The sequence below is a fragment of the Streptopelia decaocto genome, assembly GCF_964273445.1.
Source record: "Streptopelia decaocto genome assembly, chromosome: 1".
NCBI lineage: Eukaryota > Metazoa > Chordata > Aves > Columbiformes > Columbidae > Streptopelia > Streptopelia decaocto.
This window is the reverse complement of record NC_138663.1, coordinates 41,420,159-41,436,185: the sequence shown is the minus strand read 5'-3', so window position 1 is coordinate 41,436,185 and position 16,027 is coordinate 41,420,159. Positions and strand designations below refer to the sequence as shown.

Genomic DNA, 16,027 nt, shown 5'->3' with positions numbered 1-16,027 from the left:
CGTCCTTTTTCTTATGGCCGACATTAGGAGAGGACCTTGCTAGTCGTCCCTGAAAACTGAGGCCTAGTGACAGACTGAATCCAGTTCCGGTTGGCTGCAGAGTCCAGTCCAGGACTTCAGTGTGCCGGCCCTTCATCTGCTGGAGCAGTTGACGCGACTTTCAAGATTGGTTTTGTGTATTTTGTATTATTTTTCCTATTTTGTTAGTAGCATTAGTAAAACATTTTACATTTTTCCAACTCTCTTCTCTTGGTCTTTCTTTCCCTCTCAATCTCCTGTCCTTAGTGGGAATGGTGGAATTTTTAAAGGAACTGGCAAGTAAAATCTAAGAGACCACTCCTGGGCATGATCAGGCTCAGGATGCTCTGGCATAACCGAAAAGACCATTCCAGACTGCAGATGTAGATGTCATGAGAACTGACGTCTCACAAGCTTTTCTCTTAGTTGCATCTGCTTTGATTCGGAGAGCGCCACCTGGTTTATGGCTGGAGCTAGCTTTGCTTTCATCTTTATTCAGTCATTTAAATACAAACTATAGTCATCTCTGCATAGCACAGAATAGTAGGAAGAGCAATGACTGCCACATCTTCATAGTGGTTTTTGAAATATTGTAACTAAAACCCTGTTTACTATGCAGAGCAAGTAACTTCGCTGTGGCTGTTGTCTTTGGCCACATCTATTCTGCAGATCTCCACTGCCACAGATATTATTGAGGGATGTGAAGAAGTGTGGTGTAGCTCATGTGGCCATTTTGACATATGAGCCTGTGTATGAAAACAAAACACATAGACACCCTGACAACAACCAAAAAAACCCCGAACAAAACATGCGTTTGTCCAGTGCCAGGTGCACTGCTGGTTTGCGCACATCTGTTCCGTGTGCATTTACAGGTGTAGCTTACTGATAGTGTTAATAGAGCACATGTAATTTGACACTAGCTTTTCCAGTAGAAAAAGAGTTTTTAGATCATGTCATCATCTCTTGGTGTGCAGTCGATGACTAAAGGCAACTTGTAGCCTAAATGTCAGGTGAATTGTATCAGTTATATGAGGCCTTATTGTGGTGATGGTTGCATATCTCAAAACCAAAATTCCTGTGATTTTAAGGTATAACTCAAAAGTTCTTGTCGGTTATCTTTCCTTTTTCTGTCACTAGTCTATTTGTGTTTTAATTTCTAAATAGTAGTGATCTCTTTGCCTTCGGTGGTTTCTACCAGATGAGCTTTGTTTTCTTTTTAGAAGGGACAAATGTCAACCTGTCAGAAATTATCTTTCATCAGAATGTTAGATTAGGTAATGAAAATCACTTACTGTATACTTCCAAGAAAAAACGTTACTGTCTGAATAAGGTGCATGATAGACCTCCTCCTTTAGATCATTCCTTTAGTCATTCAGGATGAAGTAAATAAGCCAGTGGCTTCCCTTCTGCTGCGTTCGCATCTGCCTGATAATATGGTTAAATACATCATTGACCAGGTCAGATAATAGGATTTAAGTAATGAAAATTGAATGTGGTCATCTGATGAGTCTTACTACTTTGAAAATAAATGTATGAGCATCTTTCCAGCACTGCAGGCACTTGTTTTGGAGATGTGCCATTTCTGTGATGGTGAGGTGTTTTCCCTTGATGACATCTTCTCCTGCTGCCAGTAAGCCTTTTTTGATCACCTGTGAAAAAACGTTCAGTTTGGCCTTGACCTTCTTGGACTGCTAGTGATAATGAAAACTACTTTTACACTGATGGTATCTTCTGAATCATTCTCTGTCATGCTAATTCTCATTTTAAAGCTGCTGTAGATTTAAAAAAGCTCTTTTCCTCCAATTTTAACACTGATGTCATTGTGAGATACTGAAACATAGACCAGTGAAATGAATTGGAGAAGTGTTTTAAATTCTTTCTGAAAGGTTGGTTTGAACATTTGGTATCTCTTGCCTGGTTAGCACAGCTGAAAAGTTTGTTGCTGAAAGAGCCTGTGTTGTTGCCTGTTCAAAAGGCCTGCCTGTGTACGGTGTGGAAAGATAGTGTCATTGTGACACCCAAGAAATTTGTGCTGGAATGTGGTTGATAAAATTCCCAGGAAAATACAGGTATTTTGACAGACAATAGTCTTCATCGCTATTTGTTGGTTTCCCTTTCAGAAATGTTCCCATTGCCAGGAACCGGGAGCCACCTTAGGCTGCTACAACAAAGGCTGCTCCTTCCGATGCCATTACCCATGTGCCATCGATGCAGGTAAGAACAAATGACATGTATTTCATGTTTATTCAAAGCAAGGTGCTTACAAATGTATACCCTCTCAGTTTCTCACCTACTGTGAAGAGACAGTAATATAAGTGGTGAGAAATGGCATCAGGTAAACAGTGTACAGTAACGCGTTGGGACAAGAAGGAACTTGTAATGAAAAACAATCTACCTGAAAGTGCAGAAAAAGCCTGGTTTGGGGGAGTGCAGCTACAAGGACTGAAATTTGCCTGCAAATTAGAGAACTGGTCACTCTTTTCTTGAAAAACAAAACAGCCACCACCCGACCCCCCCGTGTTAAAAGGGTACAAGTAACCGGAAGGGTGTTTCCTTTTTCAGGGTGACACTTCTATGGATACTCATAGTAATAATTTGAGGTGCAAGGTGTTTGTAGAATTGTCAGCACCACTTGCAGAGCAACCTTCCTTCTCCCTCCTTAGAAGCATTTCAGCCAGTCTCTTGAGTAGGTCCAAATTTCATCCTTGGACATGCTGATGGCTTGGCTGATATTATCTCCAGCTATGAACCTGGGGCTGGAAGTTTGTATTTTGTGTACAAAAGTTTTTCATGGAGATAAACTTTATTCTTGAGTAAAATATCCCAGCTCAGAATGAACAATGTCCCACTATTCCAGACCTCTGTAACTCACTTCTCCTGTCATACAAAAATTTGTCTGATAGCAAGCAGGTATGGATTCAAGATTACAACTCTTGACTGGCAATTAACTGCAAGCTTCTTGTTTGTTATCCCACTTCCACAGCAGACCACTTGTTTCAGCACCTATTTTATGCTGGTTTTTAAGTGTTACAGTATTTGAAGTAGGCTTGTTCATTTCTGAATGATTGCACTGTGCACCTCTCACTGTGAAATTCCTCCCACTGGAGCACAGCAGTTTATTCTAATAGAAATGTTTTCAATGAAATTAATATTGCAGTGGAATACACATAGCACCACATTATATATGGAGAATTTTTGATTTTACGTGAAATAAGGTGTTCAAGTAATATTGTTCAGGTTGCAAAAATCACACACTCAAAATTTGCCAGAAATAAGGAAGTCTTTGTAGGTTTAATTTTGGTCTCTTACAAATGTATCTTATAAGATAGTAATTGCCATATTAAAGACTGACATATTTTTCCATGAGTCCCTGCCTCAGCCTGTAGGATGAAGGGGCACTCATTCATGAACATATGTTGTCCTCACTTATTCTGTACTTTATTTACTGCATATGATTCCATCTCAGTTCTAAAAGTGGAACTATGGAATTTTCTGTGATGTTTGTCATGCCTAAGAGTTTCATGAACATTAACAAAACTTTTATTTACAGTACATTTGAGAGGCAGAATCATCAGATTTGCATTCGTATTGTGCTTTAGTAATTTGTTTTCTGGTTTGTGACCCGCCTTTTTCAATACCATGAAAAGACAAAATAAATATAGTGAATGTTCCTAATAGTTTGGGGTGCTTAATTTGAATTCTTGTGTTACTAGGTATGGTATGCAGCATTTTCTTTGTTGTAGAGTCAGGTATCAAAATTAAGATATTGTCCTTTTTCTTCAGATAGACTTTGCTCATTAACCCTACTCCAGCAAATGCAGTAGGATCCTCCAGATGACAAATGTACTGAATAATTGTGACTGATTCCCAAGAGCAATTGTGTGGCAGTGCCCTGTACAAAAACTAGTATATATAGTATATACTAGTATATATATCTAGTATATATAATCATACTTTCTAGTCCATATTAAATGTAAATACAGTAGATCTGCCATATAATAGTAGAAGTGGGCTACGTTAAATTTGGCTTTTCCTCACAGTTCTCTTGAGTTTTTAGCCCTTGGGGTTTTCTTTAGAGTAGCTTTTTTTGTTCAAGTTCCAAGGCTACACTTTCTTCATTCTCCCTCGGCGGAGATTTTTGCAGCACCCGTTTCTCAGGGGTGGGTGCAGAGGCGCGTGGCAGCTGCCGCTCTGCTGCCCCCAGCCCCGAAGCTCAGGGCCTGGCGCTCTGGGACACAAACAAGAGTCACCAACGAGTTTGCACATGGCGTGCGCACTCTGAAAGCTTTTCAGTGGCAAATGTTGTTGCTCACTGACTGCTCGTGTGATCTGCAGCCTTTCCGTCCCCACCGCGCTCCCAGATGAAGCTCCGCCACCGCGTGGGTCTGAGCGGGCGCCACTGGCCGGAGGGTCTGAAGCTGCTTCCCTGGAGCACCTGGCCAGGGGACGCAGCGCGGTCAGCAGCAGCTCAACCCTCAGGCCTCAGGCTGCAGGAGACAGCTTGGCCAAGGCTGGCAGCTTTTTCCCCGACTGCTGTTCCCTCTGGGCAGCAAGGCGCGCTTGTTTCCACAGGCAGACTCGGGTGGTGGGATCTATCTTACATGAAGCTGTCATCACAGGAGGTGCCATTTGCTATCAGATTTACAGGACTTGCTCAGCAAAACAGGCAACTTTAGACATAGCTGTTGAATCTTTGATTCCAACTAGAAAGGTTATCCCAGATATTAGGCCTTAGTTCAACACAAACATTGACAACAAATTAACAAACCTTTGGACTTTGCAATAGGCAATAAAGAGCATAAAGCAATTAAGGGTTTGTCTTAGGCCTTTCCCTCTTTTCTGGATATGAACTGATGTGTTTTATCTTGCAGTAACACAAATCAGACGGGAGCTTCAGAAAGGCATTAATTCACATACGTAGTGCCTGCATCCAGTACATGGGAGGACTAAGGTTTGCCATCTCCATAGGTGATGCGGCTTTCGAAATTTCCAAGTTTTCACTTTTTAAGCAACCCAACATTTTTTAAAGTGTCCCATTTGTTTGGCCACGCAGCTGTCCCTGTGGGACCTGGGAACGGGCTGAGTTTGGACACTGCTGCCCCTCTGTAGCTGGGGAGGTTGTTTGCACTGAGGAGCTCGGTGCTTCGCCATCCGGAGGAGGGGAGCTGGGCCAGCCCACTGGAGGCCCCGACGTCTCCCGTGTCATTTCTCTCCCACTCACAACCCTCACGTTTTCGGGCGCCATCCATTCAGTCTTCAGGCCATCTCAAAAAACACAAAGCAAAATACTTTCTGGTTCCTTCCTCCCTCCCGTGGAAAGATCACTACTTACAAATGCCTCCTGGGTAAAGGAGAGATGGTGGTTTTTTAAATGCAATTTTTCTTAACACAAAACTGCAATTAACGTAGCTGTAGAAAATATAAAAATGAACACAGACAAAGAAGCTCGTTATGCACAGTTGCTATGAGACAGTAGCAACTGCCATTGGCAAAAGAAACCTACAAATCAAGGCCTGTAACCTGTGAGAGGGTTCCAGTGATCAGCTGGGCTGTGGTGAGTAGCTACCACAACATCGCCCATGTTGGTTTGCTGCCGTCTCCTTGCCCAGAAGCACTTGGCTGGCTTGTCACCTGTCCCATGGCAAAGCTCTGGGCACCTGTCCACATAAAGCGCCACCACTCCTCACCTCTTCCAGCCTGTCTTTCCTGAAAAGCCTGCGTCCATCCCTGGCAGCTCTCCAGTCACATGGACTGTCCCACCGTGCCTCTGTAATCCAAAATAAATCATAATTCTGCAGTTGTGTTGGGGATTGTGATTCCCCCGGTTGTTCCCTCCCCCGCATATGTTTGTTTACAGGTACTTGAGATGATTCCTGAGTCATGAAGCTTTCACAAGGGACATGTAGGATCATGCTGAAGCAACCTCTATGCCCAGATAATGAGCGTTTAGGTGCCTCTTTGGGCCAGGGGCATTCTGAGGCCTGGGCTGCAACACCAGAGCCCACTGTAGAGTCTTTGCAGGTGCCTCCATCACTTTGCAGTCTGAGCTCTCCATCCCTGTTGTGGCAATTGCTCCATTAGGAGCTTTTCTCTGATCACACCGAGATCACAGATCAATCTGTGATGGGTTTACTGCTTCTTTTTAGCTAGAACTAACTGTCGTGAGAGCGAGCTTTATTGATCTCCGATGGCAGAGATGCCAGGAGCACAGAGCTGTGCTGCTTTAGGAAACACTTTTACTATCTCCATAATCGTGTTTTCAATACTGCTGCCCCAAATGCTGGAAATTTGAGGCTCCTTGCGATACATGTGCTTTCTCCCTTCTGGCTGAGCTACGTTCTACAAAAATTAAAGTCATTGTGCTGACTGACATTTGCAGCTGGATAAAGATTGTTATTCCCAGAAACTTGTATGATTTTTAAAGTCTCAGGTCACCCTTTTAGGCTAATAACTGTGACAAATGCTTTTAGTACAGGAAAGCTTGGCCTAACCTGAGCTTTCTCAAGGGCCAATGGAACAAATCCTCAGCCCTGCAAACAGAAACCTGGATGATCTGCGTTTAGGAGCTGCTTCTCCCTTGCCTTCTCTGTACAAACAAGAAGGCAACACGGATTCAAACCAACTCTGTCCAAGTCGCCCCACGAGAATGCAGCAAGTCTGAGTTGCTTGTTGTGAACTGCGATCCCACCTCGGCTGTGGGAGAGGCCACCCAGAGGTCTGGTCCTCACCCAGCCCTGTCCCACCGAGGCCACCACTGCAGAACCTGCCACTGCAGCAGGGACACAGAGGCCTATGAGCTCTGGCCTCACAGGAGCTGAGCAGAGCAGAGCAGAGCAGAGGAGGAGCTCTGGGTTTGATCAAAGGCCAGCAACTGCAGGGGAGGAGGAGCAGGAACAGAGAAAAAGAGCGTGGGGCAGAGGAGAAAGCAAGGAGAAGAGGGCAGCTGCCTGGGGAGGGAAGTGGGAGAGGAGGAGAGAGGGGCAAAAGGAGGCAGAGACAGTCTTGGGTCCAAAGAGAAAGACCAAGGAGGAGACAGGCTAGGAAATGGCATTGCTCCTTTGGCTGGGGTCCCAGCTGCCATCCTACTTGAGCAACGTCTCTATACTGGCAGTTTTTCTTATGGTCTTTACTTTACTTCTGGACTTCACGAAGCGCAGGAAGAAGTGGAGCCGTTACCCGCCGGGCCCAATGTCGCTGCCGTTCATTGGGACCATGCTGTCTGTTGACTTCCAAAACCCCCACCTCTCCTTCAACAAGGTGAGTGCTGGCCCCCGCAGATAAACCACGCGGGTTTTGTGCTTCCATTTGCAAATTCTAAGGGCCTTTTCTATAGGAAGGCACTGTTCAGCTGTCAGTCCAAAATCTGCCCAATGCAGAAACTAAATATAGCGTTTCTATCATTTGCTTATACGCTCCCGAGCACTTTGTTCAGTGCTACTGACCGGCAGGGGAGTTTTGACCTGCCTGCCCGGCAGTCTGTGTTCAGTCAAGGTCTTGTCTGCCCGAAGGAGGCTCCACAGGAGGCTCTCAGGGTGAGCGTTCGGCTGACAGGCTCCCCTGTGCACCCATCCTGCTGGCAGCGTTTGTCTTACAGATCACAATAGACACAGGGCGTGTGCCAGTTACCTGTCTTGCTAGATGTGTAATGCTCCTTTTAGGGAGAAACCTCTTCAACCTGTTTCTGGGAACCGGGCTCTGGGTAGATCTTTAGAGACAAATGCGTATTAAAAAAAAATTACATATCATCTTATCATCAGTACTTCCTTCTAACAGAAGCAGACCGACTCAAAACTTGACTAGTCTTTCAGATCAAAATAAATACAAGTATTAGGAAATAATTTGTTGTTGAGCATGCAGCCTTTGAAAATCCCCAGAGAGGTCCTTGACCTTGTGTTGTCAGACAAAATCCAAAATACTTGCACAATGCTCATGGCCACAGTTTGGCCAGGATAGGCGCTTTCTAAGTCTAAGGAAGGATATGGTAATATTTTCCATGTTACACTCAACTCATTTTCAGGGATGTACTTTTTTATCTTGGCAGCTTCAAAAGAAGTTTGGAAATGTCTTCAATCTCCAGAACTGCTGGACCAACGTGGTGGTACTGAACGGGTATAAAGCCGTGAAGGAAGCCCTGGTCCACAGATCGGATGACTTTGCTGACCGGCCAGACACGCCCATATTCGAACATCTGGGCTACGGAAGTAAATGTGAAGGCAAGTCCCTTGGAAATGGACATTTCCTGCTCACACTAGCACAGGGGAGACTGGGCAGATGGAAGATTTTAGGAGTATGATGCCACCTTCTCATGGCCTTCCAGTCAATCTCCTTGTATATCTTGTCACCCTTTGGTGGTGACAAAGTCAGATTTTATGAAAAGGGGGCTCCCTTTAGTGGTTGTTAGAAACTGTTAGAGGTCCAGGTGCTAGCACACAGCTCTTCACCAGCGTTAGGACACCGAGTGGTACAACTTTCCTGCCAGCACTGGAGCTGGTAGCTCCCAGCGCCCAGTGATTAGTGCTTATGCTCACACACTATGTGCATGTCGTTGTCATCCCAGACAAAAATGGTAACTTCTTTCCAAGACAGAATCCAGCCCACAACCTCTCATCTTCAGCTCCTGTGCAGTGGCACGAGCTGCTTCCCAGTTCACACAAGCTAAGGGCACAACACTTAATGGTTGGGGGGAGCGATTCCTTTATCCTTAGCAGCGCTTGTTGCTCTCCCTGAATCCCCCCTCTACCTTCACCAGCCATGCACATGCATTAGAAGGTGCAGTAATCCGTTTGTAGAACTGCTGTATGAACAAGCTGTACAAGATCAGACTCTTTCATCTACCCACACAGACCTGTACCTCCAAACTCACATTTGATATTCTCTAGTGATTCTCCAATTGCTTGACATACAGGGTCAGAGCTCCTGACATTTCTTGCTCATCTGTAATTCCAGGAATTGTTTTAGCGAGATACGGACATGTCTGGAAGGAACTGAGGAGATTTACGCTCTCTACCTTGAGGAACTTTGGGATGGGAAAGAAATCCTTGGAGGAACGAGTGAAGGAGGAAGCGGGATTTCTGTGCTCTGCAATCAATTCTGAAGAAGGTTGGTCACATCCAGAGGGATGGGAACATCAGAGAAAAAGGCAATAGAGTGATGCAGAGAGAAGTAATACTGCAGCCACTCTCGTTTGCACTCAGTGCTCTCTTCCTAAGCCAATGCAGTTTTCTAGTCTATATGCATTAGTGACCTGGCTCTACTTTGAAGCCACTTTACACAGTGGGGCTACTGTAACATTAATCCATTTGAAACAGGAATCACATAGGAAATAAACAGAAATACAGAGGTAAAATATAATTATTCCCAGAGCTGGATTACTATCACCTTTACGAAGTCTTGTGAAACATATTGATATTATCACATGCCATAAAAGTGCAGCTGGGAGTTTTCACAGCACATTGCCTGTCATCTAGACACAAAGCAAAGTGTTATCTGTCAAGTTACAGAACAACCCTGCAATTCAGCTTTTCTTGGGAGTTTTCTCCTTTAAACAAGGACAGACCAAGCAGTAGGAGGAGATGAGAAGATCTTCACACTCTAGAATGATGCATTTGTACTTTGAGTGGTTTGTGGGCATTTTCTCTTAAAGGCACCAAGGAGGCATCTGTGTGTTCTCGTTGCTGACAGCTGGGGTCCAACAGCTCAGTGTTGCTTTGCTCCATTGCTTGGTCTCCATCTCCATTTTTAGGTCGGCCTTTCGATTTACGCTTTCTTGTAAATAATGCAGTCTGCAATGTGATCTGCACCACCGTCTATGGAAAGCGTTTTGACTACGGTGATGAGACATTCAAGAAGCTGTTATATTTGTTTGAAAAATTCCTGAAGGAAGGAAGTGGATTCCTGTCTCAGGTAAACCAAAAGCAAAATACGTTCTGTAAGTAGCTGCCCTCTGTTGCTTGAGAGCATTGTGATTTCATTATTTTTCTTTTTGTATCACATAATATCTTCTCTGTCTCTCTGGTTCTGACATCCCAGCTTCTTAACGTGGTGCCCATTTTGTTGCACATCCCTGGACTGGTACAGAAAGTCTTTCGAGGGCAAAAGGAGTTCATGGACTTCACAGACACGCTTGTACATAAGCACATGGAGACCTGGAACCCTGCTTACACCCGAGATTTCACTGATGCCTTTTTAAAGGAAATGAAGAAGGTAGGGTGACACCAGCAGAACCCCAACGTCCAGGGCAATTCCTTGGCCTGATTAAGCTTGTTCATAGAAGCTTACTTCCTCATAAAGCTGTGTAAAGCCTCTTACTTATTTCCTACTTTCTCATTCCACATTGTATATTGAGAAGGAGGCTGTGAATTTCTTAATGCTGTAACCTCCTTTATTAAGAGACTATATGATCTGCTGATGTCCTTGTTCTCCTCTTCTATCTTCATGTTCCCCTCAGAGTCTAACAACTTGCTTCTTTCCAGCCTCTGTCAATTTGTAGGCATTTAAAAGGCAATAATTGAGAATTCACTAATATTTCTAAGTTTGCACCAGGGGACAAGTCAACACACAAGATTCTGTGTATGTCACTGCCTTAGTGACTGATGATTCAAAATCGGTTACAAAACTACAGAAACAGACTGGCTTTTTGGTATCGTTGTCCAGTCCACAGCCTGCCTTTAAACCGAGTTGTGACTTGGAAAGTCGGCATCTCCTTCAGGATGTGTCTCTTAGAGTTGCTTGCCAACAACTAGTTCCCTGTAGATCATACAAAGGCCTAAATCTGAACCTCACTGAATTTAAAAGGCATCTTTGATTCAGTCACGCACGAAGTCAGTATAAAATGAAAGGTACGTGTGTCAGCCCATCCATCCACCGTATGTTTCTGCACATGGATTCACTAAATTTCAAGTGCCAGATGTCCAATAGTAGCAAATTCTGCCTGCAAATTGCTTCCGCCATCTGAGTCCTCAGGCTGGGCTGCTGTGCTGCACAACGAGCCCTGCTGTGCTGCACAACCCACCCTGCTGTGCCGCGGGCACCGGGCACCTCCAGTCCATACATGAGCCCCACAGCTCACAGGGACAGAGCAACGTCATCTGTGTTGCTCTGCACTGAGCAGCACTATTTGGGGGTGGATGTGAGCCTGACCAACTCACCTCTCTCTTCTGTTCACTGAAGTCCCCTGCTAAATCCCTCTACTGGGTTAACTTTGGTCAGGTCAGCCCCACAGCTCCCTTGACAGACATCTTCTATTGGGATACCAGTTGAGTCTTAAATGCCTTATTAATTGCTATCCAAATTACAACAGCATCAAAATATACAGAATAACTTAACAGAAGCTAGTCCCTAGGAAAGAAAAGTATAAAGAGGATTACAAAAGACAAGCAGATGAACTCATGCAGAGCGCTTGTCAAAGCTCATATGCTGGCAAATTTGAGCTTAATTAGCATTTGGATGAGAAACCAGTTTTGCTGAAATTGGTGTTGCAGACTTAATAGGCAGCTGTGATACCCTGATTTTTTTTCCCCCCCAACTGTAAGAAAACAGGAGGGCAGAAGCAGCGAGAATCTGTAATGCATAGCTATAGATAACCCCCTCACAATACTGTTAATTTTGCATTTGCCACACCAGTGCAGCCTCCTCTCTACCGTGTGGGATTTACGATCCCATCAAACTTGAATAACTGTGTTCCACCTCCTCTGGGGGAGAACATTACGGCTTGTGCAGGGGCCTGCTGTCTGCTGGAGTGGAGAGCACAAGGCATTCACTTCTGTCCTGAAGGTGGGTGTAGCGTTCATCCCTCAGGATACAGGAGGTGACTGATGACCTTCAAGTACAGGAGATAACAGGGTTCCAAGGTACATCAGTCATACGCAGACCTGTGTTCTGCTCTGCTCTCTCAATGAACTTCTTGGTCAGCAAAAACAGATCTGGTGCTTCTAAGAACTTCCCTGGCACAATCATCTTCTTTCCCAGCAAGTGCCCCAGCTCCAGTCACCTCCTTGTTTGCTCTCTGCAGGGCAAGGCTGCCGAAGAGAGCGGTTTCAACTATAACAGCCTTCGTCTGGTGACTGCAGACTTGTTTGGAGCTGGGACTGAGACCACCTCCACCACCCTCCGGTGGGCAGTTCTGTACATGATTCTCCACCCAGAAATACAGAGTAAGTGAGAGGACAGAGGTGGGGTGTGTCACCTTCAACCCTCATTCTTCTGTGAGGAGATTGAACATCTGCTCTCTGCGATTTAGGTTTGTGGCAATGAGGAACAGCTTTGGCGATTGTTGGTCTGGCAGAAACCAGGAGAAACACTTACATGGCAGGGACCGATGGCAGGGGGGAAGCCCTGGCAAGAACACTGGAATTGGAAGGGCAAGTTTGCTCTTGGTTTCATTTTGAAGGCTACTTGGGGGCTTTCAGTGGCCAGAGTACCCTCTTTCTAGCATTTGGAATAGATGCTAATCTGTTTTAATTCTCCAGTGCTGCATGGCCAGATACCCTTTCAGCTGCATAGAGGATGGGTAAGGTAGCATGTTGAGTGACATTAAAGGCATAAAGAATAGTTATACAGATGGCTCCCAGCAACTGAAAACAAATGCATTCCTCTCTAGTTTGTATTCCTTTCTCTAATTGCTTGTACTGCTCTCACCCAGTGTCTACAATCTCATGCTGCCAACCTTTCTACAGCTTGTACCAGCCCCTTCTGTTTATCTGAGGGTGCTCTAATTCCTTCGCTGTGCTGCTTTCAGGTAAGGTCCAAGCAGAGATTGACAAAGTGATTGGCAGAGAGAGATCACCCACCATGGAGGACCAAGTGAGCATGCCCTACACCAACGCTGTGATCCATGAAGTGCAACGCTGTGGGGATGTCGTTCCCATTGGAGTACCTCACAGGACATACCGGGACACTGAGTTGCAAGGCTTCTTCATTCCCAAGGTGGCCGTGGCCAGACAGACAATTCCACATCCTCTCCCTGTGCAGATGCCAGGCCTGGGCTGTGGGTGACCCCAGGCAACTCTGCAGTGTTGCACTCCCAGCCCCAAGTCAGAATCACTGGCGAGCACTGAAGCAGAACATTTTGAAGTGCTGAGGCCACGCAGACGGTCACATTTGTGCTCTAGGTTTGTGCGGGTTGTGTGGGAACCCAGCTGCAGTGGCAGGTCAGTGCAAAGGTTCACTTTCCTCTCAATGGGCTGTGACACCCACTGCCCTGCCTGTATTGGAAGGAGAAAGTCACTGAGCCTAAAGGGCTGTCTGGAGGCACACAACACCACCTTACTGGCTTTCCTGAGATGCCAGTAGTTAAAACTCTAATCTCTGACGCCATTCAGATGCCACTGGCATTCACTCCACTGTCACTGTGACAGCAGCTGCCCTGGCAGCACTGGTAGCAATGCAAGACTGTTTTGGGTTTTTTTAGCTTTGTGATATGTCCTCTAGCTTAGAACATTGACATGTGAAACAGGAGAGCTTTGCGATCTCCCCTGCCCCTATGAAAGCTGGGTTTTGAGCCTTGTCAGTCAGCTTTTTCCCTCCAGCTATGAAACAAGTCCAGGAGGATCTGAGCAGCAGAGGCTGTTTCCACTGTGTCGCCGTGAAACTGGCATTTGCACGGAATGTCCTTTGTAAGGATACAAATTGCAAGGGTTGAGATGCCTCAGAGCACAGGGCCGGCACCATCTGCCATTGGAAAGTGCCCTGCTTTCCCTCTAGTTTAAATAAGGCACACAAGAGGAGGTGGGTGTCTTATTCTGCAGCACCAAACAATGGTTGCTGTTAGATGGGAGACCTGGAGTAGAGAGGGACCAGCACTGGTCCATTGTGCCAAGATAATGCTGCTGTTCTCACACAAGTTGTTTCCTCTTGTGGAGGAGCGCAGGGGACGACGATCATCACCAACTTGTCTTCCGTGCTGAAGGATGAGACAGTCTGGGAGAAGCCAAATGAGTTTTACCCTGAACACTTCCTGGATACGAATGGGAAGTTTGTGAAACCAGACGCCTTCCTGCCCTTTGCAGCAGGTAAATCTGAGGGGAGGATCCAGCTACAAGTCAGGGGCACAGTAGAGGGGTGATCTGCTCCTTCCACAGTGATTCCAGTGGTTTAACATCGTTTTTCACTCCCTCTCTTGCAGGTCGCCGTGTCTGCCTGGGGGAGCAGCTGGCCAGGATGGAGCTCTTTATTTTCTTTACCACTCTCCTGCAGAAATTCACCTTTGTTCTCCCTGAGGACCAGCCCAGGCCACGGGAGGATGGTCACTTTGCCTTCATAAACTCCCCGCACCCGTATCTGGTGCGAGCAATCCCAAGATAAGTGCACATCGCTCTCCCTCCACTTAGAGACCACCACCAACGCAAACTCTTGTCAGAAATGTTGCAGGATCATCCCAGGTTCCACTCAAGATCTCTCAAGTCTGCACAGATGTCCCCAGCTCTGTAAAGTAAGGATCTGGCCCAACAGATATAGTTTAGCTTCATTCCAGTCCTGGATCTTGAATCAGACAGCCACAGCAAGTTACAAATCAGGATCAGCTTTCCAGTCCATATATGTCTCATGGGCCAGCTCTGCTTTACTTGGGGCTCTCATGGGTCACAGCAGCAGTTCACTGAGCACACAGCTACTGAGAGAATTGTTAGTCCTGAATGAGTTTAGTGAAATGCAAGAGTATCCTGGGTAAAAGACAACCCTGGGGTCATTTGTGAAATACAGAAGACAACATATTTCAAAAGAAATCCTGGTGTTTAGGTTTACCACCTTCCCAAATTAGGTCCTGAAAACTGCTTTTTTCTTTTTTGGCATTACATAAAGTCAGCTCTTGGGCAGGCTTGGAGCTCACAAAGGGATGGAGTTACACTGTTTGAAACAGCACAGCTGTAGATTTTGGAGCTACCATTCTCTTTCTTCCTTCAATATTCCTGACAAATTGTTTTGCAAGGTGTTAGGATACATAGATATTTAGATTAGTAGTAACTACCATGTAACCACATAGCTGAAAAGACCATAGCATAAAGGAGCTTCTATGCATAATCACAGTTCAAGAAATCCACATTCACATCTATCTTTCCAATACCAGTTTTGGAAGCTATGAAAGCTATTGAATTATGCAAATACTTAATACCATTGTTAAGACTTTGACTTCAGTGGGAGCTGCACATTTATGCTTTTCATCTATAAAACAATCCAAAAGAATAAAAGTGATCTGAAAAGTCTTCTTTGCCACCCTCTCCTCCTTGTGGTTCTCTCAGACCTGCCTCACATACTCGACAATCCTCTCCTTGCAGCCAACACTCCATTCGCTTCTTTCAAGGTCTTTTTAGTGTTACTTTTGTGCTTGGCTCAATGATGAGCACAGACTTGGCTTTATGGTTTCCAGCAGAGAGAGGTGTTTCTGCAAAGCAGCTGTTGGTGAACTAAACTTTAAGCAGAACTAATTTCAGCAATCATGTATTTGGATAAAAGGCGTGGGTGTACCTAGAATAGGGACTGTCTTTCTCGCATGCAAGAATGCATTGAAAAGAAGCCAACCTGCATGTGCAAACATGAACTGGTGTGGCACTTCGCAGGCAAAAGGGAACAAACACATCATTGCAAAACACAAATGTAGCCCTGATAATGGGCAAGGGGAAAGCAACTACAGCCAGAAATGGCTGTAAAAGCCAAACAGCTCGTGCCAGGCAGGCGGGCAGGAAGGGGCTACCGTGAGAATGAGGCCCTTGCTGAGAAGCTCCCGCTGCCTCCTGTTCCCCGTCGCCTCGGGGCCTGCGCAGGGACCGGGCCGCTCCTCAGGGGCCCGCGGCAGCCGCTGCGCCTCTCGCCTGCAGCCGCCACCCCGGGACGCTGTCGTGAGGCCGCGGCACCTCGCAGGCCTCGCCTCGGGGGCCTAAACCCGCCCCTGCTCGTACTGACCCCGCGCCCCGCTCCCCAGGCTCGGCTCTCCCATCGCCTCCCACCCTCCCCCGGCGCACCCCGCTCCCCGGCGGCCCCGGGCCGGACTCCCCTCAACGGCGCAGAGCGGGACGGG

The 16,027-nt window shown here is 46.1% G+C and overlaps 1 protein-coding gene across 1 annotated transcript; it reads left to right on the top strand.

The window, feature by feature from the left end:
• The first annotated feature begins 6,904 nt into the window (after positions 1-6,904).
• Positions 6,905-15,201, top strand: LOC309444153 (cytochrome P450 2D14-like). Its single transcript, XM_082061744.1, has 9 exons — positions 6,905-7,275; positions 8,060-8,231; positions 8,965-9,117; positions 9,761-9,921; positions 10,048-10,221; positions 12,029-12,170; positions 12,755-12,942; positions 13,886-14,027; positions 14,141-15,201. Exons 1-9 carry the CDS (start codon positions 7,063-7,065, stop codon positions 14,317-14,319), a joined length of 1,524 nt encoding a protein of 507 aa, XP_081917870.1. The 5' UTR covers positions 6,905-7,062; the 3' UTR covers positions 14,320-15,201.
• The last annotated feature ends 826 nt before the right edge of the window (positions 15,202-16,027 follow it).

Bases quoted from the DNA above. Each gene is read 5' to 3' on its own strand.
- LOC309444153 (XM_082061744.1), top strand. From the start codon at position 7,063: ATGGCATTGCTCCTTTGGCTGGGGTCCCAGCTGCCATCCTACTTGAGC. The intron at 9,922-10,047 runs GTAAACCAAAAG...CTGACATCCCAG, and splicing joins GAAGTGGATTCCTGTCTCAG to CTTCTTAACGTGGTGCCCAT. The intron at 12,171-12,754 runs GTAAGTGAGAGG...TGCTGCTTTCAG, and splicing joins TCTCCACCCAGAAATACAGA to GTAAGGTCCAAGCAGAGATT.